The sequence below is a fragment of the Petaurus breviceps genome, unplaced genomic scaffold (assembly GCF_028583685.1).
Source record: "Petaurus breviceps papuanus isolate PSGF00001 unplaced genomic scaffold, PetGlider_PUasm1.0 139, whole genome shotgun sequence".
Taxonomy (NCBI): domain Eukaryota; kingdom Metazoa; phylum Chordata; class Mammalia; order Diprotodontia; family Petauridae; genus Petaurus; species Petaurus breviceps.
This window is the reverse complement of record NW_027185697.1, coordinates 16382009-16404369: the sequence shown is the minus strand read 5'-3', so window position 1 is coordinate 16404369 and position 22361 is coordinate 16382009. Positions and strand designations below refer to the sequence as shown.

At 45.1% G+C, this 22361-nt stretch overlaps 2 protein-coding genes across 6 annotated transcripts in view; one reads left to right on the top strand and one right to left on the bottom strand.

Annotated features, from left to right (window-relative positions):
• Positions 1 to 14264, bottom strand: part of CDCA2 (cell division cycle associated 2) — a 49202-nt gene extending 34938 nt beyond the window's left edge. For 2 of the 5 annotated variants that reach the window (XM_069066922.1, XM_069066913.1), the window contains exons 1-4: positions 13691 to 14257; positions 10131 to 10194; positions 9855 to 10022; positions 3859 to 4007 (exon numbers count right to left, since the gene is read on the bottom strand). In XM_069066922.1, coding sequence (XP_068923023.1) covers positions 3859 to 4007; positions 9855 to 10022; positions 10131 to 10194 — 381 coding nt within the window. In that variant the 5' untranslated portion in view covers positions 13691 to 14257. Of the gene's footprint in view, positions 1 to 3858; positions 4008 to 9854; positions 10023 to 10130; positions 10195 to 13690 lie in introns of all 5 variants that reach the window. The other 3 variants (XM_069066938.1, XM_069066936.1, XM_069066928.1) reach the window with 3 other exon arrangements.
• A 250-nt stretch (positions 14265 to 14514) lies between these two features.
• KCTD9 (potassium channel tetramerization domain containing 9) overlaps positions 14515 to 22361 on the top strand; it is a 34723-nt gene continuing 26876 nt past the window's right edge. The window contains exon 1 of the mRNA XM_069066939.1: positions 14515 to 14650. Coding sequence (XP_068923040.1) covers positions 14603 to 14650 — 48 coding nt within the window. The 5' untranslated portion in view covers positions 14515 to 14602. The remainder of the gene's footprint in view (positions 14651 to 22361) is intronic.

The window sequence follows — 22361 nt, the reverse complement described above, 5'->3', positions numbered from 1 at the left end:
CAGCAGAATATTGTAGTAACAGTCTAAGTGTGAGGTGATGAGGGCCTACACCAGGATGGTGGAAGCATTGGAGGAGAGGAGGGGGTCTACATGAGAAATGCTACAATGGTAAAATTGATGTGCCTTGGCAAAAGATTGGATTGGGTGGGGTGGTGGTGAGAACAAGGAATCAAGGATGACATCTAGATTGGCCGTCGAGGTGATAAGGAGAATGGTGGTTGTGATAGTAATGGAATATAAAGATTCCCCTGTATTGGCTTGGTTTTCAAATAGATTGTGTTAAAACCCAGAGCTTGTTAATCCCACCTGTGGGATGGACTTGTTGATGTAAAAAGAGAGTCCTGAACTGGGAGGAGCTGGTGATGTGGATTTGGAGAGACAAGAGAGAGGCAGAAGAACTTTTTGGAAGCAGCACCCTTGTGGAGGCAGAGAGAGACTGAGAGGATTGCTGAGGGCCACTTTGAATCGCCCTGGACTTTTGAGACCTGCCCCCGGAGCCGCCAAGGACTGAGGAGACATGGCTGTTTTGCTGGTACTTTGTCTGTTTTGATGTTGTTTTGCCAGATTTGTCCACTGGTGAAAGACAGTCCTGTTGTTGAAGAAGTCCTGGAACCTGGCTGTTGGCTAAGAGATCCTGAGACTGTCCTGCAGACAGAGAGTGAATACTGTCCACTGGTGAAGGACAGTGCTGTTGTTGCAGGGGTCTGGGAACCTTTCTGTTGGTTCAGAAGCCCTGAAGAAGGATTTTCTTGTTGTATGTTTACAGAAATCCTAGGAGAGGGTTTTGCTAATGTTTTCAGGGGTTCAAGGACTGTTCTGCAGACAGAGGATGAATTAATGAAGAGACTGGCAATGTATCTTGTGGCCTTGCTAAGCTTTGTCTCCCTAGGAACTAAGATTGCTGAGAACTTGCCTTGTGTCAAGATGAAGAAAAGACCTCCATTTGGGTATTAAGCTAGATGTAACTCTGGGGTGGATTCAATTGTGATCCAGGGGTGGGGAACTTTTGACTTTTTTGTGTTTCTATGGTTGAACACGTGAATGTACTTTACTTATGTTTGGAAACTAATCTCCATTTGAGAAGAGGGACTTTGTGGTGGACTAAATGAAGGTACAGCCTAGGGATGGAGTAGTATTTAGAACAGGGACTTTGTAATTGATTGAATCAATGTAAGGTCCTGGGGTAGGGTAGTACTTGGAGATTATTTAATCACACTTGGTAAATGCTGTATTTTGAATTATGCTATATGTTGATTCTCTCTGTTCTTAATTTGTCACTGAATAAAATGGAGAGCACCTATGCTGGTATTCTGAACCTTGGGAAGTTGCCTTTCCTTGGCATGACATTACAGTGGTCCCCTCAGCAACAGGGAAGTTAAGAAGAGGGGAGAGTTTAGGGGGCAAGCAATGAGTTAGTTTTTGACACAGTGTTTAATGGGACATTCAGTTTGAGGTGTCTAAAAGGCAACAGATGACATGAGACTAGAGATCAGGAAAAGAAGCTAGGCCTGAACAAATACATCTGGGAATATTCTCTTATGTGCCAAGCAGAGAGAAGTGGGAGAGAGAAGTGTCATGAAAAGCAAGAAGAGAGCAACAGGAAGAGGACTGAGGAAAGGCTATTTGATCCGGCAATTAGGAGATCATCGATAAATTTGGAGAGAGCAGCTTTGACTGAATGCATCAGAAGCCAGAAAGCAAAGAAAAAGAGTGGGAGGAAAGGAAATGGAGCCATCTAGTACATTCAGCCTTCTCAGGCTGTTTATCAATAAAAGGGAGAGGAGGTACAGGACAACAGCCAGACAGATCGAGTGAGGGTCTTTTTTTTGAGGATGGGGGAGATAAGGGTATGTTTATTTGTTTTATGTTGTAGGCAAACAGCTGATGTTGGAGGGGGAAAGAAAAAACACAGATTCTCGTGGAGCTATTAACTGGCCCAACCATTCTGGGAAGCAATTCAGAATGATGCTGTGACTAAAATGTCCATACCCTTTGACCCAGAGAGGCTGCAGTGCTCACTACCACCTCGCCATATGGGCCCTTCTAGAAAGGAAGTAAATGCCTATTGCTCACGTAATGGCTAAACAAACTGTGATACATGAATATAAGAAAGTATTACAGCATCATAAGAAATAATAAGAAAAATGTGAGAACAGTAAGTTTTCTATGAACTAATAATGCAGAGTGAAACGAAGTAGAATTTAGAAAATATATATAATAAATAGAAATAAAAAGAACCAAAAATAAAAATCATGAAACTGAATACTGTACTTATAAAGACTGTTTGTCTCCAGAGAGAAAATGAACCTTTCTCCATTCTTGGCAGAGGTGGGGGAATATAGGAACGGAAGCCTGCATCTGTCAGCAAATAAGGTTGATGTGTTTGTTAGTTTTGCCTAATTTGCTTTTTCTATTTGGTTACCAAGGGTGGTCCAACAGGTAGGAAGATTATAATTGGAAACATACTATCAATCAAAGCTCTCACATCAAATATGAAATTAAAAAGAAGTTTAGATGTTAGAGGACAGCAAGCTCAGGATCCCAGAAAAGAATGTGAAGGGTGTTCTCTTGCATTTAATCAATGTTTCTGCTTGGTTTCTTGTGTATCCCAGACTCAGGGAACGACAGCATGACAGCACCAAGAGTTCAGTCCATCTGCCCACCAGGAGTGGAACTCCATTAGCACTACTCCTTTCTCCAATCAGATCCCTTCACATAGCTTCCACTTCTCCTCTGCACTCTCTACTCCTAATTTCAGGTCCTCAACAACTCTCATCTGAGCTACCGCAATAGCTTCTTGCCTGGTCTTCGCCCTGCCCCCTGAAGCAGCCAGCACATGGCAGCAAAGACCTAAGACCCCACCACGCCCTGCTCATGATGCTCTCTCTTCCTTTCCTGCCACAAATCCCTCTGGCTGTGTGGCAAAGCCAGATACCCCCTTTCCCTATGTTCTTACAGAGGACAGCAAACAAATTCAAAGGCCTCTGGCCCCAGCCTACCCTTCCCAGACGCTTCATTACATGCCCCCTAGTGTGCTGCTTGTTCTGATCCATTTTCTCTCCTGTTTTCATGCCTTTAATCTCTGCTACTCATTTCTCTTTGGAAGGATGTGTGGCTCTCTTCAAAGGTCAGGCCTTTCCTGAAGCCCTCAGCTGCTATTGCTCAGCATATTCCCCCCATTATCTTACATCTGCTCTGAATCTATTTTGTACTTAATTCATGTCCATATATAATGTGTATAAACATGTACAAATGTCGTACCTCTCATTCAACAATTCTCTGCTGATAATCAGAAATGAAATGAGTGCTACATATAGTGAGGATTCCCCATGGAAGAGTAGGGATGCAATGTTGTTTCTTATTGCTGGTGTGCTCATGTGCCATTGACACTCAGAAGTATTCAGGAGAGGCAAACAGTTTTAAAAAACAATAAGCATTAATTAAATGCCAAGATGTGTCAGGCACAGCGCTAGGCACTGGGAGCGGCCAGAGCTGAGGCCACCAAACAGTCTTTGCTATCGATGAGCTTACACACTAGACCGTGGCACAGGAAGCACCAGTGGGGCCCTACTTCTTCCACTGGGAGTCTGTGCAGGACGTACTCCACCATCCTGCCTATATGTGGCAATCATTACGCACCTTTCTGGACATACACAGAAAATTGTTGAATTAAGGCTGCCACATTTACACAGACTTACTGAAGGTCAACCAAGTACATAAAATACATTAGGGAATTTGCATAACAGGAAGAATGTGGTCTCTGCTCCTAACTAGAATGTGTGAAAGAAGTGAACAAAACTGAGACAAATTATGTTAATAAAAAAGATCATTTCAAGAACTTATTAAAAAAACACATACCTGTACTGAAGAAGCTTCTACCAAAGGAGAGCCATTTGCATTTTTTAAATTCCTTTGCTGAGCAATGTATTTAATGAGAAAATTTGTTTCAGGAGAACCTCTGACTCCAATTGTGGAACGGCGCCTTGATTTTTTTAGCAAGGATTTTCCTAGAATGAAAATTTTCTTACAATTTAGGAAATCCCCTGAAAAAAGTACTCAATAGTTAACAGTTTAATAAAGCTTATTAATATTTAAAGTTCTAGTAGAAAATAGTCTCCTGCATACAATCAGCACACATATGGATTTTAATGGACATTTCTTTGCCTATTTCCTACCCATGAAGAATACTGGGCTTGCCCACCTCAATAATTTAGTAAGTATCTACTACGTTTGGTGCTGAGGACAGAGAGACATAAAATAAGTTCTTGTTCACCAGGCCCTTACGTTCCTTGAAGAGGCATGTGCTCCACTGACAGGCCATGGCCTGAGCAGAGGATGGGGAGAAAGGCACTAGCAGCCATGGATACCAGAAAAAAATCATGAAGGAAGGCAGGGTTCTCCGATGCAGACATGTGAACCACGGACAGTCCAATATGACCTAGAGAACTTGTTTCCAGTTTCACTCAGAGACCAATAAGCCTTTAAGGCACATGCACCTGCTCATTATACTTGTCCCAAACAACAATCAATATTAGGCTGCTTCTGCCGCTCACCATCTCCTGAGAGAGAACATGTACACAAGATATAAAATGAAGGCATACATTTTCTTGAAGCATAGTGAATGTGGGAATGTGTGGGAAATTGTTTTGTTTGACCAGTCATTAATGTTTTTCCCCTCAACTGGAGGATGGGAAAGAAAGAGGCGTTAAGGATAAAACAGCCAAAAGAAGAGAAAAATGAGTCAGTGAAACATTTCTTTCTAAATGCACAGAACAGCTGGACAGAAGGCCCAAAAGAATCACAGATAAGCGGGAAAACTTTCAGAGTTATATATTTAAAAGTTATACCCAGGAGAGGTTCATAGTTTCAGGAACCTTTTTCCTGTTCTAATATGTGGGGGTGGGGGGGGGAGAGGTAGAGAAGGAAAGGGAGAAGGAGAAGGGGAGAGAGATAGAGATGCTTTAGTGTTTGCTAGTAATTTTTTAAAAGTAAAAAAAAAAAAAACCTAAGCTACTTTCTCCCTCAGTCTATTTACTGATCAGTCAGGTCTCAAACACTTGAAAATATGTACACTGGCCAAAAACTAAATTATTTGGCACATGTAAATTTCTGCTCAAAGAATGTTTACATTAAACGCACCTACCTGGATTTTAAGTTCCTGATGAAGCATATCTATCCACTCAATTTTTATACAGGATGTCCCAAAAGTCTTAGTGCACCAACAAAGCTTTAAAACTGTACAAGACTTTTGGGATTCCTTGTAGTTATACATTTTTTTGGCCTTTTGGAAGGCAATTGGGGTTAAGTAACTTGCCCAAGGTTACACGGCTAGTTTTTTTGTGTGCGTGTTAAGTGTCTGAGGCCAGAACCAAACTCGGTTACTCCCGACTCCGGGGCTGGCTCCGGAGCTGGCGGTTTACTCACTGCACCACCTAGCAGCCCCTATTTACACATTTAAAAAAATGCAAATTTGCTCAATTCATACAATATCTTGTACTTGAAAAATCTCTCTGAATTTTTCTAATCAAACCTATCAAATGCGAAATATTCTTATTGGCATGTCATCATTCCAAGATAATCCATTCTATTTTGAGATAACTCTAAATATTACTTAAGTTCTTCCATGCACAGAGGCTGAATGAATGAGTGAAAAAGGACTTACTAAGTGCTTACAATTTGCCACACAGGGTGAGAAGCACTAGAGAGGGACACAGAGATAAGCTAGAGGATTCTGGCCCTCCAGCTGATTTTCTAATTAGGGGAGGTAAGGTAAAGAGGAAAGTTCAGCAGGAGGGCAGACAGCAAAGTGCAAAGGAAGAGAAAGACATCATATTCACCCTACTTCTTCCCCATCCCTGGGCAAAACATCAAACAATCCAGCAAAGGCCTGGGTTCCCATACCCTGACTAGCCCAGAGACACCTTCCATGTAGTCTTAAAGGACCCTAGAAGCAAAACTGTCCTTTATGAGGTCAAGTACATCTCCTACACACAACCTTTGCTGACCCACAAGTCACAGCTTCTCACTCCCTCCATCACCAACCCTTGTTTTGTATACATTTTCCATTTACTTACTGGTGTACTTGCTTGTTTTTTCACATTAGACCCAGCACAGTGTTAGACAGTTGAATTCAGACACTGTCATCTAGTTCAAGCCTCTTCAAATACAGAGGTCCAAAGGGCTGAACATCTAGCCCAAGCATCACTCCCAGCAGGAGCAGCTGAGACAGAATCCCAAACCAGACCTGCCTCAAGTCCGGAGACTAGCATCAGGCTTTTTCCTAAGCCACAGATTTGTGGCAACCCTGAGCTGGCCACAACTGTCTTTCCTTATCCTCATCCTCCAAAGTGAAAATGTATCTTCCAATACCTAATTGACATGAACTGAATAAACTTCCAAGAAATTCCAAGGGGACAATCATTCTATCATAGCAAAGACACCTACTCTGTTTTCTCATTTTTCTTTCCATGAATAATTACATATTGAGAGTGGATTGCAAACCTAGGAGCCCATCAAGAAAGAGAATGTCAGCTCAGGCACAGAGCCCAAGAGATCCGGGATAGCAGTCAGTCCTGTGGTTTTGTGCCCCAAGCAGACGATGGCTGGCTCCTGGATACCACAGTCAGAGTGCAACAAGGAAGATGAGGGGCCAGAAGAAAATCAGGGAAGGCACCGGCAGGGTAGCCAGAACAAGAGGCCACTCCCAGGCAGCGGTCAGCTTCTGGAGGATTAGTCTTGTTTCTTTTGGCCAGAGGTCAGAACCAGGACCACTGGGTAGAAAAGGCAGAGACAAACTGAGGCTGGAGGTCAGGCAAAGTTTCCTCAGGTGCAGAGCTGTCCCAAGGGCGAGGGGCTGCTTCAAGTCCACCTCATTGCCTTATGACAGCTTCGGGAATACCTGGCAAAGGATTTTTTTTCAGAGGTGGGCTGGGGACTGGGTGTCTTCTGAAATCCCTTCCAACTCAGAAATTCTTGGTGTATGTTCTGTGTGCATGGATCACAAGACTGCATTAATTATCCGGTGAAGCCTCGAGGTCAGTCTTTATACTTTGTTATTCAAGTATAGCATAATCCTATTGTAACTAGATGAATGGGGTAAGAAATGATAATGAGATTTCTCTCCTTTAGGATATTTTGGGAAATAATCTTCCCTTCCCAATCATTAACATAAATATTCAAAAGACCTTCAGATTGTCCCCGTGGCTAAGATACAAAATAAGACTTGACAAGATAGGCCTGGGACCATCCAACCCCAACAGCTTCAATGTCCTGGCCTACTAGCCTTTGACAATATATATATATAAAAAGATCTAGGGGAAAAAGATGAGGTTTCAAAATGGCTGGTGAACTCCACAGATGGCAGGGGCTTTCCCCCTGTAGCGTAGTGACCACTGTGGGTACAAGGAGCTTGGAAAGAGGCTTTGGGGAAGGATACTAGACTCCATTTATGGGCAGGAGGGTAGTAAGTTCTCAAACTCCCTTCCATACTGAAGAGAAGGCATAAAAAGGTTTAATGCAAATCAAGGGCTATCAAGACCAAAAAGAGATAGACTGGGCACCTCTGTCGTAAGTATTTCTATTTGGCCTCTTTTGAGAATTTTGCCTTACAAAAACAGAATCAAATTAAGCAGGTGATAAGCTTGGATCACATGTACCCAAAGATATAGGAGTATGTGCATGTGTATTTTAAATCTGGTCCTACCTGCTCTTGGACTTTTTGTTCTGCAAAATATCACCTGAGGACAAAATACATTTTGACTTATAACATCCTATGAATGCTCTCCTATCTAGACTGACCAGACCTAGAATGTGGACACATGTAACAACATACAACACATCCACAAAAATCCTACTCTTCTGCTTCTGGGAATGTAGGAGTGACCCCGGAACTTTGAAAACCTGGGTGGCAGACTGCAAGTGATGATGGATTGGATCTAATCAGTATAGGTTTCATGAGACTATCATCTGAGGATGAATCCATAAGCTAAGTTTGGAGACCAAACACCACCATGAAGTTGGCCAATTAGCTGTAAATTCTTGTAGCCACAACAAAGAAAAATGGTGGTAAAATCACAGAATAATTTGAGTTGGAAAGGGTTTCAGGGGCCATCCAGTTCAACCATCCACAAAAGGTATTACCACCAAACATTCCCCACTCAGGCAGTCTGTTGCACTGTGGGAGAGTTCTAACTGTTAGGATGGCTTTCCTGACATCAACCACAGCAGTTTCTCTACAATCTCCATTCCCTGCTCCCTGTGCAACCCTCTGAGGTCATACAGAAAAATTCCATTTTTATCCTCTGCATGATTTCCCTTCAAATAGATACCGACTGCTCCCCAGTCTTCTCTTCCTCAGGCCAAACATGCTTTGGCCAGTCCTTTGATGACATGAGCACAATGCCCTCTGCCATCCTGACTGACTTCCCCAAAGGGCACAGAAAAACACCATGCTCTGGAAGAGGGCTGGAGACAGCAGAATACAGTGGCCCAATCAGTTCCCTTTCTTTGGAAGCCATGCTTCTCAGTGCAGCTTCAAACTGCCTTTCGGACTACCACAACAGCGAATTCACACTGGGCTTTGAGGTCTCTAAAAAGCCCAGGTGTTTTCCAGAACAACTGCTATCTAACTGTATTCGATTAAACCTAATGCTCTAGTAACCAAGACCTTTTTGGGTCCTACCTCTCTGTCCTAGTTTTGTGTCATCTGCAGACCTGAGAAGCATGTGGCTATAGAAGTAAGATCAAACACAGACTGGTAGGCTAATCCGGAGACCTCCTGCCATGCTGACATCGAACCACTTAACAACTTCTCTTTCAGTGTGACTAGCCAACTAGTTCTGAGTCTGTCTACAAGTATAATCAACAGCTAGGTGGCTCAGCGGATAGAGGACTACTGGGCCCAGAGTCAGGAAGACCTGAGTTCAAATCCAGCCTCAGACATTTCCTAGCTGAGTGACCCTAGGCAAGTCACTTCAACCTGTTTTCTCATCTGTAAATTGAGCTGGAGAAGGAAACAGCAAGAATCTCTGTCAAGAAAACCCCACAGGGGGGTCATGAAGAGTTGGGACATGTCTAAAATAAGTAAACAAATATGTATTATCACCTTGTCTGCATCTATGAGAGAATTTATACAGGTTTGGAAAAAATTCAGTATTGCCCTCAGCTCCCTTTTCCGGATGCCCATCTTATTTCTATTGTTAAAGAGGGAGCACAGTGCCAGAGCTTCAACTGTCAAGGTACTAGGATCTACATTAGAAGAGGGAGGATCCAAAATGATGAAACTGTAGATTGTCTGAAACAAGAAAATTCACATAACCCAAAAAGATTTTTTTTCCCCTCCTATATAGGAAAGGAACTGAAGATATTTGGTTCAGTGAAGAGTTAATTTTTATTATGATAAACTCTGCTCTGATAAGACTGAAGAAATTCCCTTGTGAAAGGGAATCTGAATAGGAAAACAAGTTATTCCAACCAGATCGCTATATAGGCAAGATGGATGAGGGGAAAAAAAAAGAATGCCCAGTATTTTAAGATCTACTCTTTTTTTCTTCTTCTAAAAATCTTTTTTTTTTTTTAAGATTTAGAAGACTCTAGGAAAATACATTTTCCCCAACCCTTGCTAAGTATACTCCGTCCCTGGCCAGGGTCTTGTCATTCTCAAGGTCTACTCTTAAAAAGTGGACTAGAAGGGGCGACCAGGTGGCTCAGCAAGTAAGAGCACCGACCCCAGTGCGGGGATGACCTGGGGATCGAATCTGGGCTCAGATACTTAGCACCACACCCAGAAATAACTGGCCGTGTAACCTTGAGCAAGTTAGTCAAAAGTGGACTAGAATGTCATCTTCTGCTCTTACCTGGTGAAGTCTTCACAAAACTCTCTGGTGTAATTCCAAGCTGCTCCACTGTTACAGTAGAAAAGTTCACCGGGGTCTTAAGTTTATCTGGTGTCCTGAAGGCTGGGTCCACTACCGCTTCTTGTTTCTGATTACTTAAATGTTTCTCATCAACTGAAGACCTATTTTCTGAAACCCAAAGTAAGACATTGTGCAGTATAGTATAAATTATGGCATAAAAATTTTAAAGATTCTCAAACTCTAAATTCCAAAGTAAGGAAAGTGATTACCACATACCAATGCTGTTAATAACAGGCTCCTTGATTTCAAGGTCATCTGTGGCTTCTGAAATGACATCCATCTAAAAAATAAAGAACACGATGGCTAATGGGAAAAAATTCAAAATGGCTTTCTGATTACATGGACATAACAAATATATGCCCTTAGTCTTGAGGAAAGTTTTGAATATAAAATAGAAAGGCTGGGTTGAAAAAGAGGTCAAACAAATGCGAAAGGTCAAAAAGGAATTGACAATGTTGATGAGATGGCAGTAGTATAATAGAAATAGTGAATTGTTAAGCATATCTTTTTGAGGTTGCAGAGAGCTGAAAACTAAGGGGATACCCATCAACTGAAGAAGAGCTAAACGAGTTATGGCATATGTAGGTGACAGAATGCTATTGTGCTATAGGAAATGACAAAGTGGAGAAAGCTGGAAAGATGTGTATGATTGATGTAGAACTGAGCAGAGCCAGAACAATTTATACATTACTGTAAAGTCTTAGATCTCTGATCAATGCAAAGACCAATTACAATTTCCTAGGATTCATCATGAAACATGCTCCCCACTTCCGGACAAGAGGTCTGACTGGGACATAGCTTCTGATGTGGCTAGTGGGGGAATTTGTTTTGCTTGACTATACATGTTTGTCCCAGGAGCTTTGTTTCTCTTCATTCTCCATGGCTTGGGGGGGCGGGGGCGGGCGAAGTTGGGGGAGAAATGGAAAAAGAAGGGGGAAGCAATTTTTTTAATTAAGAGAAAACTTAACTAATTAGAATAAAAAAACTGAATTTGCAGGTAGGTTTAAATTTTAGCTCTGCTACTGAATGCTTCAGTAACTTTGATCAAGTCACTTGTGTTTATGCTTCATATAATTTCTCTTTAGAAATTCTACATTACAGCCAATTCCCCCCATCTCTATATTACATCTGCCTCTGTGCATCCCCCAAAACTGATCTAATGCTAGAATACAGTAGTACTTCATGTCAACCACTCACTACCTAGCGTTAGACTCAGTTACAATTACGTCCGTCAGTTGCTTTTCATGGGGTCTGACTCTTCATGACCCCATCTAGAGTTTTCTTGGCAAAGACACTGGACTGGTTTGTCATTTCCTTCTCCAGTTCATTTTACAGAGGAAACTGAGGCAAACAAGGTGAAGTGTGTAGAGAATTTTCAGGAGGCCCCAGCTTGGCTAATGAAATGTTCCCCTCCCCTCTATTATTACTTGAAAGGGTACAGGGCAGATAAGCAGGATGTATAAACTTGTTTGGATGTAGAGAACTTTTGGGGTCCCTTGGCCCCGCTAAAGGAAAATTCCCCTGCCCTATACAGTTACCTGCAAGGTTATAGGGCAGTTAAGCAAGAGAGCGTATCTTATTTTTGTTTGTTTATGCCTCCAGATATGGTCCTAGGGTATTACCCTAATAAATAACTAACCTTAATCAAGGGTAAATAGTAAACAACATTAAGGGAGGGTCCTTGTCTGCATTTTTTTGGGTCACACAGACCTTCTGTTGGAGGGCATATAAACTCTGTGAGCCCCTTGTATCTTTGGCTCTGTATGAAATGGTCCTGTAATAAACAAGACTATTGATTACACCCCTGTCTCGTTATTCTCACCACTGGCTAGCCCACCAACTGCGATGGCGGAAGTAGAAGTGACTTGCCCAGAGTCACACAGCTAGTAAGTGTCTGAAGACAAATTTGATCTCAGAAAGACCAAATTCCTGACTTCCTGATTCCAGGCCTGGTGTTCTGTGCACTGTGCCATGTAGCTGCCCCAAGAAAATGATAGTAAAACGACAGTGCTGGACTAATGATTGTGAAGGTCCTTTTCAGCACTAAATCCCTTGAGAATCCCACCTCTGAAATGTAAAGCAATTTACCCAAGATCCCAAAAACAGGAGTCTCAGAGCTAGGATTTAACCCAAGTCCTCTGGTTCCAAAGGCACCTCTCTCACGATTTTTCACAACAAATACAAGGTTATATCTAAAGTGCTTTTGGGTAAGACAGAAATTTCAGTTAAGGTAAAGATCTCATCCTCTTGAAGCTGTGATAGAGAAATAAGATACCAATATATAATCATGAATTGATTGCTGATCTCAATCCTTATGAGCATTCTACCATATTACAAATCATACCCATCTGTTTTCTCACTGGGTATCCAGTCCTCGTACTCCCATAAATTTTCTACAGCAAACTGTACCCAGGCCTTTTGCTACCTCAAGGGACCCAGGCAATACCTGGGTTGTGGGTGTTTTCGTGACTTTGCTATTCTGTGCACCATTACCAAGAGCTCTGGAAGGATGCTAAACAGAGTGGTGTGTAAGATCCCAGGAATCGGAGCTGGAAGCAACCTTGGACATCATCTAAGAGCTTTACAACTGTGAAGAACTTCACAGATCTCATTTCAGCATCTCAACCTAATGAGTAAGCACAGCAAGTATGACCAACGATCCCATTATGCAGATGAGGAAACCACTCAGAGATTCTATCCAGTTCTAAGCTGGGACTGGACCTCGGGTCCCTGTGACTTTCCACTACAAACATGTCCATGGTCTTACAGACAAGAGACCTCCATCCCAGGAGAGTGAGTACAGATGGCCTGCTCTGGAGCAGTGACACTGAAGGAATATGGAAGTGCTCTGCCAAGGTTATCAGTGGCAGATGAGGCTCTCCCCAAACTCAAAAACACCAGTGATCCCAAGAGAAACAGGAACTCTGGCTGGGCTTTGAAAGGAAAGTCGCCATCCCCCCCGCCCCTTCCCTCGCCATGCCTGTCAGGCGCCTCCTCCTTACTGCCAGCCCCAAGAACCCCTCACTTGAAGAGGGAGCGCCAGCTTCCTGGGGAAGCCTCTTCTGGTTCCCCCAGATTTATTTTGCACCCCTGGGCCCATTTCCCCAACAGACCAAACGCTCCTTGAGGGCAGGGACCAGCTGGGGAGATTTCTGCCTCTTCTCCCCGGGGCCTTGGGCAGTTCCCAGGACACAAAGGGCACTTCCCGCAGCTCCAAAGCCTCTCTTTCCATCGGCCCCCAGCACAGAGGAGTGAGCGCTGCGGGTGAGGCCCCACTGCTTCCCAGGGACTACGCGGAGGCACAACCATCCACAAGGTAAGAGGGGCAGCAGGGGCAGGCACTAGGAGGAAGGGGGAGTGCACCCGGGCAGAGGAGCGGGAGCGGATGCGCCCTGGGACGCGCTGGGCAGCACGCGCATGGTGGTACCCACGCCTTGGGCAGCTGCGGAGGACGGGCGCTACCGCAAACACGGCAGGCGCAGCGATCCCAGGCGGACAAGGCGGGCCGTGCAGCCGGACGCAGACGCGGGGCCCTCCTCCCCTCTGGGCGCCCCGGGCCTCGGCAAACAACGCCAGCAGGGAGCCGGAGGGGCAGACGGACATTCCCGAGGGGGGAGGGGTACGCAGAGAGAGCGCGTCCGTGGGGGAAGGGGCTCGCCGGAGACCTCGCCTGAGCGCCTACTGCACGCCAGGCTTCGGGAAGGCCAAGACCAGCCGGGCGACCCCTCGGTCCCTCTCCCTCTCCCCGCCTCCCGCCGGCACCCAGGCTCCCTCACCTCCCGTCCGCCGCCGCGGCCATGTCCCGCCGCCAGGTTCAAACGGCCGGCAGCGTACCCCGCCCCTTCACGAGCGCCTCCGTCAGCACGTCGACTCGCGGCCAACCGCCCGGCCTGCGTATATCTCTCCGCCGGCTCGCCGCGCGCCTGCGCAATGAGCGGAACCTGCCCCGCGGCCGCGAGGACTTCTTCGCCTTCTCGGCGGAGTGATCCTTTGGCTAGTCCACCTGAGAGAGACAACTATTCCCGCCGGCTGCACACACTCCCTTCGGTTGGCTCCGGCGATTTCGAAAAGTAGCCTTCGGACCAATCACGATCGGATGCCGGGGTTCGATCGTAGCCAATAGACAATTCCGGACGGTGGCGCTTCCGCGATTGGTGGGCCGAGGGGGAAGAGGGGCGGGACAGTGGGGCTGTCCCTGGAGTGGGCTGCTGTTCCTCCACCTCGCGCACCCTGGCTTCCCTCTCACTGCTTGGCGATTGGACGGACGCTGGAGCCATCACCGCCGGATTCCCGCCCCGAAACTGTCTCAGCTGTCGATTGGACCTTTTCTTCGTCCCACTTGAGCCTCCTCCCTCTGTCACGTTAAATTCGGGCCCACCCTCTCCTCCTCGCGGTTGGGCGAGCGACCTCCAGCCCTGCCCGGTGATTGGTCTGGGTCGCCGCCAGTCTCTCCGAGGGCGGGGTGAGGGGGAAAGGCCAGGAACGGGCGGAGTAGTGGGGTGTGGAGAGTGGGAGGGGACGGCTCTCGGGGGGTGTGTGTGTGTGTTGGGGTCTGGGGCGGAAGGACCCCCCCCCCCCCAGGGAGGCGGGTCAGGCTGAGGGCTGCCTCTGGGTCCCGGGTGGGTGGCGGGGGGGAGGGGGAAGGCGGGGGGGTGGAGGCTCCCTCGGGACCCGGCGCGGGCAGCGCGATGAGGCGGGTCACCCTGTTCCTGAACGGCAGCCCCAAGAATGGCAAGGTGAGGGGGGAGGGGCGGGAAGGGAGGGGGGAGGCGTGGGGGAGGGGACCGGAGTCCAGGTGTTTGGCAGGTGTGGGGCGGGGCGCCAGGACCCCCGCCCTGGAGTGCCCCAAAAAGTCCTCCAGTGCCTTTATTCCCCCGCCCCCCGGGATTTCCTGGTGGCCGGGAACACCCCATCGTGGCAGCTCCCTCCTGCTGCGGCTCACCTCCTTGTTTCGGCGTAGTCTTCTCCATTTTACAGATCGGGAAACTGAGTAATAGGACCCTAGGGGTAGCGCTGGAAGGACCTTAGAGATAGCCTAGTCTAGCAATGCTCCCATTTTACAGATGAGGAAACTGAGGCCCAGGGAGATGAAGCAGCTGTAAGCCGCTCTGGCGTTTAGAAACTCTTGCCAGCATGGCTCAGGCATATGACACAGAAGTCCTTGGCTCCTGCCCTGGCCTCGGGGTTCTAGTCTAGGTGTAGAGCTCCCGCAGACTCGCCAGGCCGAGAGTAGAGTCGCGCCCCGCGCCCCCCCCCCCCCAGTCCGGCAGGTCCGGAGCCGAGAGCCAGGCAGAGTGAGCCCCTTCCTTTGCCCCTCATCTCCCTAAAGCGCTCCCTCCGCATCTCCTCCTTTAAGGCTTGGCCCCCAGGCCCACGGCTCTGTCCCGGCTTTCCCTTGTTCCTCCCGCCGCCTCCAGAATCACCTTGTATCTATTTTGCGTGTTACTATGTATTGGATATTTACATGCCATACACTGTATCCCTATACACATAGTATCTCCCTTCGCCTGTAATCTAGGGAGCTGGCTACGGCCTTGGGAGATTCAAAGACTTCTCCCGGCGGGGTTGGGACTTTGCCCCGGTCGGTGACACCAAGATACCCAACATCTCAGCTCTTAAGGAGCTTCTCTTCCTCTGTGGAAACCATGAATCCACTCTTAATCATTTACAAAGTAAAGGAAAAGTCTTGGGGGAGGGGAGGGCAAGGTGGGGTGGGTGTGGCTCAGAGTTGGGAGGCCTCTAACTGTGCTTTCTTTCCTTGGGAAGGTTTTATTAACCTCCTGTTAAAATTGAGATACCGAGGGCCCAGAAAAAGTTATGTAATGTAAGTGTGTGTCTGAGGCCGGATTTGAACTCAGGTCCTCCAGACTCCGGGGCCGGTGCTCTATTCACTGCACCACCTAGCTGCCCCTGGATTTCAGTTTCTTCAGACTATGTCTCTATGATCTGGGTAAGTCACTGAACCTCTCAGTGCCCTCTGGGAACTCTCTGTCTTCAGTAACTGATCTGCTTTGGGGGATGGAGTTTTCTCCTATTGCATTGCCTCTTCACACAAAATCCCAGAACTGGACCAAGGAACTGGACCTACCTTTTATCACAACTCTGTAAATCTTACTAGCCCTATGCACTGTGAACTGGGATGGCTGTCATCCTGTGCCTAAGGGTTACAGTTGGGAATAAGCATGTGTACAGCACCTACTGTGTAACCCTGCATCCTCACAAAGACCTTGGGAGACACATGCTGTTATAATATCTCTATTTTACGAATGGGAAAACTGAAGTCGAGGGAGGTGAAGTGACTTGGCCAGGATCACACTAACTAAGAGTCTGAGGCCAGATTTGGATTTAGTTTTTGGTGATTCCAGGTCCAGAGCTCCATGCACTGGGTGCCAGCTGTCTTTCTTTCTTGGATATGAGGTGTCATCTCATTCAAACTGCTTTTCCAGCTGGGAGAACTGATTTCAGAGAGGTGAAATGACTTGCTCAGGGTCACACAGTTGGTTCTGGTTGCAGAACCAGGATTCTGACCTCCCATCCAGTGTTCTTTCTAGATTATGATTAGGAGATGAGGTTGGCAAAGGTAGTGGAGGCCCAGGGAATTCTCAGAAAGAGAATCTGGCAATGAGGTGCCTAATAGAATGAAAGCCTCAGGGCCACAGGATGGGGATGCAGTCGGAAGAGTCCATTATTGATCATCTAGGGTTAGGGTATCCAGCATTGATCTGTCATTGACCCTCTTGGCTTTTACCACTATAGTACAGTAGCTGGTTTAGTTTGAAATCTTGGTCAGTAGATGAGGGGGGTATCTTTATTGATGAGATAGAGGTATCTGTGGGTCTGGCTTGGGGCCCAGAGGGTGAAGCAAGGGGGGAAAGGGGAATAGCAAGAAGATGGTTGGATGCTAGGTCCCAATCAGTACTGTCATTGTAAGGTTTTCTTAAGATTTTTCTTTAATTCCCTCCCCTTAACAAACCAAAGGTAAAGTGATTCTTTTATAGTTTTTTGTCATTACATTTTTGAAAAATTTGGAGTGTGCTCCAAATAAGTTCAGTTAAACCTAAAATTGAATGGCAGCCACTGGCATTTATTTAACTCTTTATAGATTCTGCTACTGTGCTAAGCCCAGGGGATACTAAGAGGCTAAAGACAGCCCTGCCTTCTAGGTGTTCACTTTCTAGTTCTGGAAACATTATGTGAATGTCTAGGTTTATCCCAGAGTAGATAAAGGTAATACAAAAGACCAGGAAATGCCTCCTGCCTAAGTCTTTGAGCCTGTCTTGAGGAATCCAAGGGAGCATTCCAGGCTGGGGGCACAGCTAGTTCAAAGGCCCTGAGTTGGGAGATGGAGCCTTTGGAGAACTGTATGTAGCAAGACCTCCTAGCTAGATTGTAGAGTGCCTAGAAGGGATTGAGGAGCTTGGGTCCTTGAGGTAACAGGGAGTCACTGGAACTCATGGGGGGTGGAAGGGAGGTCGTGGAGAAGGAGACCAGGTCAGACCTATGATTGACTGAAGGCTAGATTGGAATGGGGAGAGACTTGAGGCAGAGACTGGTTAGAACATTTTTTCTTTGCCCCTGGCCTTAGCCTAGGGTTGTGGTTATGTAAGGAAGGGAAGGGGATGCAGGAGAGATGTTAGAAAGAGAAGGTTTTTACCAACAAAATTTGGCACATTATCGAAGGAAACTTAGGGAGGAGGGAAGGAATCTACCTTTGATACCTTTGGGCGGCATGGCTTGTGTGGTTGTCATCCTCTCATTAACTGTACCTCTTGTCAAGGTGTGACATCTAACAGTTTTTTTCCCCAAACCTCTACTGTTCAGCAGTGGTCTTATCTATCACTACACACTATTGGTCTTTGGGAGGAATATTTGCTTAGGAATATATTTGTTAGGTCCCTGAATGCAGAAAGGAGAAATTGGATTATTAGAAGTTGGCTTGTCTATGTACAACCAGGAAACATTTCCAAAACCAGGGATGTTTTTACAACTGGTTAGATTTAGAACCAGTCTTTGTAGGGGGCAATGCATTTGCAGTTTGAACCACAACTTGATTCATTAACTAAAAGGCTGTGTTTTATTTTCTCCTAGAACTGACATTATTATCTAGTGTAATTCAAAGACAGAGTTGTGGGTATTAATGAAAACTATTTGATTTTCATAAATATTAAACCTACAAATAGTTAAAAAGTTAACCATTCTCCCTTCAAACCTGTTTTCTTTTTGTCTGCATGAGTCAGTCTTTTTCAATATTGAAGTTCACCTTTAGATTAATATTTCCAAATGCAAATATAAAACCAAACTGATAATGAGGTGGGTTTTTTCCAATGTTATTATTGTTCATCAGCTACCCGAGTGTGTGAATGAAATGTCTGATTGAAGACAATTCTGTACCACTCGCATTTGGTCTGAAGTTTTCATCTTTTTCGACCTGCTTTTTGCAGATGCCTTTTTCTGTTATTCAAATATAAAACTGTTGTAGTGTCACTGGAAAAAATGACTTAGTACATCCAGAACCACAAAACATTTTTGTCCCTAGAAACAGGCCTCTGATCAACCTTTTGTTTATCTAACATCTCTGGTATGTTACTGCTGGTGAAATGCCAACTGGCTAGCCAAAATCTAAGGCCTGGTCGTGGAGACTTAACTATATTCTTCATCTCCATGGAATCACAGAGGTTTTATTTTGTTTTTATTTTTTTTTTAATGCCAAAATTGAGGCATTGTCTACATATATTTGTTCAAGGGTGTTGCTTTTCTTTTAAAAGGTCATGAAGCTTTTGAGATTTTGGATTAAGAATAAAAACTTATTTAATTTTTTTTTCACTTTTTATCTTCAGAGAATTTTAGGATAATAATCAGCATTTCTCAAGTTTTGTAGTAGAATATTTCCAGATGTGGCTAAATTTATTCCAGAGAGATTACTCTAGTAAAAGGTGGAGACAATTGATATCTTAATGGAGCCTTGGAAATAAATCATACTACAAACCTTAGTTAACCCTTTTGTGTAAAATATCTTAAAATTTCTTCTGTCAGAAAAAATATTTTAGAAAATTTTATCTGTTCTTTTAAAAAAAATGATTAGCAATATGGAAATGTTTTTCATGATTGAGCATGTAGAAGCTATATCAAATTGCTTGTCTTCTCAAGGAAGAGGAAGGGAGAGAATTCGCAACTCAAAATAAAAAAAAACCGAATGTCAAAAATTTTTATGTGAAGAAAAATTGAAATTAAATAAAGAAAGAGAAATGATTGGCAAATGAAAGTTATAGGTTCTTTTTTAATGAGACCAAAAACTGCCCAGCCTTCTTTCACAGATCCAGCCGACATTTGTGTGAGCATGGTTTTGGTGCAGGCCTAAAACTCACCATGTCCAAAGCACACCTCATCCTTCCCCAGCCCTCAAACCTTTCCTCATCCTTACTCAAGGATGCCGCCCTCTTTTTAGTCACCGTGGCTCAAAGCTTAGGGGGCGTCTTTGACTCCTCCCTTTCATTTCCTCTATCCGATCTATTGCCAAGCGCTGTCGATTTTACCTTCACAACATCTTGTCTCCACTCCTCCTTGCCTCCTCTCCTACTGCCCCCAATATTGCCTGGTACAGGCCCTCATCACCGAGCACTGGGTCTATTTCACTAACCTGCTCATTAGTCTCACTTTTCCAAATATCTTCCTACTCAAATCCCTTCTGCACTCCCCTGTGATCTTCCTAAAGCTTGGGTTTAACCATATCTGTCTCCTACTCGATAAACTTCTGTGTCTTCTCTTACCTCCAAGATCAAATATAAAATCTCTTGGTTGGTGTACAAAGCCCTTTATAAGGGGCAGCTAGGTGGCACAGTGAGTAGAGCACTGGCCCTGAAGTCAGGAAGACCTGAGTTCAGATCCAGCTTCAGACACTTGACATACTAACTGTGTGAACTTGGGCAAGTCACTTAGCTTCAATTGTTTTGCCTTCCCCCCTCCAAAAGAACACCCCCAAAACCAAAAAGAAACAGAACCCTTTATAAGCTGATCCTCTCTGACCTTTCCAGCCTCCTTATACCTTACTCCTTGACACGGACCCTTTGATCCAGTGGTGCTGGCCTCATGCCAGTTGCGTGAATAGGACATTCCATCTCATGGCTCTGGGCATTTTCATGGAATGGGAGGGCCTCGAATGCCCTCCCTCCTCATTTCCACCTCTTGGCTCCCTTCCAGCTAAAATCCCACTCTCAGCAAGACTCCCCTTAATGCCCAGGCCTTTCCTTGCGTATCTTCAGTTTATCCTGGGCTTATCTGGTCTGCACAGTTATTTGCATATTCTGGGCTTCTCTAAGGCCAGGAATGACTTTTCCCTTTCTTTGTATCCCCAGTGTTTAGCAGAATGTGGGGCACACAGTAGGCACTTTATGAATGTTTGTTGACTGACTTGTGATTTAATTTATATGTGGAACTCCCCTTTTGGAAACTCCCTCCACTGGTGCAGATTGGCCACTTCTGAGTGACCCACAGCTTACCTATGTGCATCAGAGCTGGCTTTGAATCTGACTCGCTGGCTCCAAGGCTGACACTGTCTGCTACTCTTTGTTGCCTCGAGAGATTTAAATATTGCTTTACAATCACTTTACACATAGTAGCTTCTGATCCTCAGCAGAGCCCCTTGAGGTTTGGTAGGGTTCGTTTTATCCCCATCTGACTTAGGAGAAGACTAAAAATCCAGAGGTTAAGTGGGTCACATGCCATAGTCAAATCAGTCACACAGCCCTGATTGTCAGGTGGGGCTCCCGCCTGACTCATCTCCATCTCCTCTGATTCAAGGGCTGTCCAGCACCAGTCCATGCTGCCTCAGTTCTCTATGAAAGGGGTGAAATGTAGTTAGTGTCCTCAGATGACAGAAATTATTCACTGAGAGAATATGAGAACAGAAAGTGGGCTACTCTACCTCAGACATAGTCATTGGGTTATTTTTATCCTTTCCTTTTTCTCTTGCCCACCCACCCCCTCCCCCTTACCTTTTCGAAGGTCACCTTTTGCTTCACATCCTCAGCCTTAAAAATCATCTCTGTTGGATCACCTGAAAGCCTTGTGACTCTCGGTGTATCAGAAACTGGCTTAAGATCATTCCCAGGTCTGACCACTCTCCACTGGGGCAGCTCTACCCCTGTTTTCCACTAGCTTTGCTAACAGCAGGCCCACAGAACTGCTCCCCGGTACTGGGGTCCTTCTGCAGACCAAAAGTACCTGTGTCATGAGAGTGACTCCTATTTCTGGGAGATTTCGATGTGTTTTAACTTCATAGTACTCCACTTTTGTGAAGGCATCCTCTTCGTTCTCTACTGTTTTAACGATTTTTAAATCCCTTCTGGCAAGTAAGGAGTGTTTCCTGTTCAGGTCACATTTCATTGCTGGTGTTAATAGGCATGAAGTTATGAGCTCTTGTTTTCATAAAATAGGAAGAACCTGAAGGTCTGCATTATTGAACTATTTCCATTTGAATACTTGGCAAAAGAAAAGGCTGCTGTAGCATTGATGTCCTTTTGAGCTGTTCACCTTTTTATGAGTGACCATGGTCTTGAGACTTCTTTATTTTGCTTGTTGCACAGAAGTCAAGTTAAATTGATTTAACATAGCTAGTAAATGTAACCTGGTATTGGGTAAGTTCGTTAGCATTATTTCAACAACTATTTGTGGAACATGGCCTCTGATGACCCTTCCAGCATCAGCATTGGATCTAGGAGCTATTGAATACTGATTAGTGAGAAAGAAGAAGAAAGTCTTCATAATATCTGCATGCAGTTTTCAACTTTTCAGCTTCAGTAACTTGGGATTTAAGTGTGATACATCCAATCTGTAAATGCCTTTAAAACGCTTAGAAAGTTGTCCCAGCTGGCATGGCCGCTGGCTCAGCCCAAGAAGGCTGTGTTCTGGTCAGTTACATAATGAAACCTCTTCCACTGTAATAGATTAGCTTTGAAGTACAATCTACAGATTCCTTTGCAAAGATAAAGTGCTCGCTCTGCATACATAATTCACGGTTTTCAGATGGCCAGATCCCTGCTCCCCAAGGATGTAGAAAAAAGTAGAATGTCAGGCAGGGTGTGGGCACAGCAAATGAAAGGACAGAACCGTCTCCCCTCTCTCCCGTACTCCCAAGCTCAGCATTTTTCTTTTTTACTTAAAAAAATCTTAAAACTTAAATTATTGAAGTTTAAAATTTAAAAATCAAGCAGATGCCATATGCCACTCTTAATGTTTTTTCCATTACCAGGCATCTATTGAAATAAGTTTCCTAAATATTTGTTGGAATTAATCCTAGCAGACCTGCCCAGGAAAAGGACTTTATGAATATCCTGAGACTATTTGCCCCTGCTCCCCCACCTCAAAAAAAGTTTATAGGTTTACATTTGCTAGAATCAGGAAGACTGGAGTTAAGATCAGGCCTCCTGCTAGCTATGGAACCCTAGGCAA